Source organism: Octodon degus, unplaced genomic scaffold (genome assembly GCF_000260255.1).
Source record: "Octodon degus isolate 3935 unplaced genomic scaffold, OctDeg1.0 scaffold00014, whole genome shotgun sequence".
NCBI classification, from domain to species: domain Eukaryota; kingdom Metazoa; phylum Chordata; class Mammalia; order Rodentia; family Octodontidae; genus Octodon; species Octodon degus.
In genome coordinates this window covers 1,408,102-1,411,778 of record NW_004524590.1, presented here as the reverse complement: position 1 = coordinate 1,411,778, position 3,677 = coordinate 1,408,102, and the positions used below count along the sequence as shown (strand labels likewise).

At 42.4% G+C, this 3,677-nt stretch overlaps 1 protein-coding gene across 2 annotated transcripts in view; it reads left to right on the top strand.

The window, feature by feature from the left end:
* The window catches only part of Uggt1 (UDP-glucose glycoprotein glucosyltransferase 1), a 150,814-nt gene extending 149,167 nt beyond the window's left edge, over positions 1-1,647 (top strand). For both annotated transcript variants that reach the window (XM_023709676.1, XM_023709675.1), the window contains one exon: positions 124-1,647. In XM_023709676.1, coding sequence (XP_023565444.1) covers positions 124-149 — 26 coding nt within the window. In that variant the 3' untranslated portion in view covers positions 150-1,647. The remainder of the gene's footprint in view (positions 1-123) is intronic.
* The last annotated feature ends 2,030 nt before the right edge of the window (positions 1,648-3,677 follow it).

Here is a 3,677-nt window from a genome sequence, read left to right as displayed (position 1 = left end):
AAAAAAAAAAAAAAAAAAAAGCTAAAATTTAAAAAAGAAGACAAAATGAAGGTGGGGGTAAAATATCTACTCTGTGTTGTAATTTGAGGATAATCTGTTTTCCATTGTTCTCCTTTTCCATAGCATCTCAGATACATGAGGAATTATGATCTTTGGAGGAAGATACAAAATGGCACCATTGAGAACAGTTTTTATACTAAATGCTAGTTTTTTTCTGATCTGTCTATACAACTGCTGATAAACTCACTGGACAGGTGTGCCAGCCCTTCTGATGCTGAGCATTTGATTTTGACTTCTGCACACCAGTTGGCCCTGGATCTTCGGGGTCAGGGCTCTATTGGATTTGTACCTCAGAGGAAGACATGTGGCAGATCTTTTGGGACTCTGAAAAGAGCAGTCTTCTCGCCAGAGGAAGAAATGGCAGTGGCAAAAAGATGAGTCCTTTGGAGCCCACATCAAGAGCACACACATGCTGCATTATCCTAGGAAGGGGGCTAGTAGAGCTGCCATGTTCTTCCGTACCTCAGTTTACCTGCGGCTCCGGCTACACCTCTGATGCCTGCCCATTGTGGCAGAAGCTTTGTTCAAGGTCCACATACTAGGAAATTTATGTCAACACCCCCCATAGTCTCTTCCCAAGTGCTAGGTTCATTGTTTAATCAAAACCAAACCAACCATTGTGTATCTTAAAGGTTGGCCCTGTGCAGTGGCTAAGCAAATTACTTGGAGACAGATGGGGAAGGTTGGCTGGGGTACGGGTAGAGAAGATAGGCATAGGAGGGCTCTGCAAGTGTTGGGGAAGAAGGATTAGAATTTGCTGGTCTTCTTTTTTAAACCATCATTACATTGTGACTAATTTGAAATGAAAAGTTTATTTTCCACGTGGTCTTGGTGAACTTTCTTAGGTAATTGTTTTGTGAACAATTTTTGTATTTGTGAAGGTCTTTGCTTTTTCTTTTTGCTTTCTTAAAAAAAAAAAAAAAAAAACTCTGTCAACCATTCTCTGACTGGACCCAACCAGTGATATATCTCAGAGGGTTTAGGCTCCCTCCAGACATCACCTCATCCTGTGCCCTTTCCTATGTAGTGTTTTCTCTCAGACTCAGAGACAGTTGGCTTGGACTTTTCTCAGTGAAGTGCTTCCAGCTGGAAGGCCAGGAAGCGTTCTAACAGTGGACTCATGCTCTTCTATACAGTGGCCCCTGTTGTTTTTGTTTTAGCTCTGTGATTGCCTTTGGCTTCCAGAAATCAGTAGAGTTCACTTCAGTTGTGTCATGACATAGTTGCACCACAAAGCACTCTTGGCCCTTGCTCTTGCTTGCACCTTTTCTTCCCCAGCCCAGCACTGGCCCTGTGGGCAGAGGCTTGGCTGATGGGTGGGTAACCGTCAGCAGCACAAGCCCTGCACCTGCCTTCCAGTTCACATGGACTTATTCTATTTTGCCTTTAAAAAAAAAAAAAAATTGTGGCAGAGAGCTTAGTGAAATAGTGCTTGCTAGCACAGCAAAGCCTTAGTTTTATCTCCACCCCCACGTAAAATAGAAAAATTGGAGGAACAAGTGCGAATAGGTAGCTAAGTCCTTACCCTTGTAAGCCACTTATGTGCAGTGTTTTTAAAACCACAGTTTTACTCCAGATATCAAAAATAGGACTCTCACAGATGGAAGGAGTTTGTTGTTTTGTGTTGGTTTGATTTTGGTTCTTGGTTGTTGAGCCAGGGTCTTCCTATCCCAGAGCTGACCTTGAACTCCCAAGCCTCCCAAGCACTGGGGTTATAAGCATGTGCCACCATGTCTGCCTCTGAAGTACTTCTTGACTTTGCTTTCATAATTTTGTAAGAAGCTGAGGAAGGAAGAAAGGCCGTGGCATGCTTTTATCCTGTCCAACCCTAATCTGGGTCAAACAACTAAAAAATCATGACATCAAGGTATGTTTATTCAGGCTTTATCTTCACATTTAATCAAGTGTTCAGAGAGGCTGCTGCAGCTGCTGTCTTCAATTGGAGGCAGAAATGTACATTTTCCTGTACACTGTCTGGGAGATGGAGCAGGAGTCAGTGAAGTATACTTTTATATGCTGATTCTCCAGCCAGCTTTCTCCTTGTCTTTTACCAACTGTCACTAATATTACACATAAAAGGAAGGGTCACAGCAAAATATGCATGTTCTCTATAGGATGTGTCCTGGTATCACTAATGGTCTGTAATCTGCCACCTCCCTGACATCATTCTTACTGGTAGTTGACAGTGCATAGTGTGAGCTTGCTGCTGAGGAGGTCTAGGCGCCTCTTCCTCCCAGTCTCTTTCTTTGCTTTATGTGGCATAATCCCCTTTCCAGATTAACCAGTGCCAGGGAATAGTTATCACTGTAGTGTGGTCCTGATCACTTTGTTGTGTCTGCTCTGAGAATGTATACTGTGACTGGAAAGAGAGGTAGTAGATTGCTTTCTCCTGAGGAAGGTACTGATAGTTCTGGAAGTTCAAGCTTCTGGAAACTGTCACATTGCGTTGTTCTTAGCCAATATTTGTGTGTCCTAGTTTTTATCATGCTGTAGTAGGAAATTTCCTTTCTGAGTCAGCGGAGTGACGAGAAGTACTGTAATGTCAGAATGACATACAGTTTAGTGAGCAGTGTATTAAGATCAGAACCTGTCCCAGCCTGTTTGAGTGTGCCAAGGTCAGGGTCTGTGGCCAGCGGGGGTTTGGTTAGAGTCTTCTGAATACCTAGCACATTGAGAGTGAGGGCATATTGCCTGGTAGGCCGAGTCTGTCAGAAGAAGGTGCATTTCAGGCTCGCTGCACCCATGTGTTGGGCGAGCCTGGGTGAGATACATATTAAGACGGTTGCTCTAAAAGGAGATTAATTTTCTCTGTTCCTACATCCTCATGCTCTGAACCTTTTTAAAGCTCTGCTTGGACAAACAACTTTTATGAAGGGCTGAGAGCGAAGGAGTACAGTTTCTAGAAGAGACTAGCCTAGGTGACAGGGAAATCTCCAGTGTCCTTAGCTGGGAAGTATATTCTGCTGACACCTTAATGCACGACAGGTCGGGTCACACTCAACAGAAAATGACTCCCTTCCTCCCTGCTTCCCCCACGAGTACATTTAGATCTGTGAAAGCAGTTATTTTCAAAACTGGCTGTTCTGAATTTGGCTTGAATGAGTAAAACAATTCAACTGGAGTTACAAAGGAACTCTAGTCCATTTGTTTTTGGATAGAATTTCATTGAAATGGAATTAGTAAAGCCACTGGGAGAAAACTGGTAACAAAAGTGGAGGGTGAATTATGTGCACAGTTATTATTTAAATATGTATACCATTGTGTGATTTTAATAATTAGCTTTTTAAGTACTTGATTTTACAGGGAATTTTTCTAGTAATGATCAAATAGCTTAGCCATATGCCCAGTCTGGTAGAATAACAGTATTTTATTTAAATCCATGTTTTCTCTGCCTTAGTGTAGTGAAGAAAGAATCTTAATTAGGACTTCGTTTATTGTCTGGTTGAATTCATGATTAGCTCAGGTCACTGCTGAGATTTCAGAGTATGTTGTGGGTGTACCGCTCTCATTATTTGTTGTTTTATTTTTCTACAGTACAAAAACAGTGCTTCTGTACTGTGTGGCACAGTGAGTCAAGCAGAGGATCTCACTCGCTTGGGCTATCATTGAGTGCACAG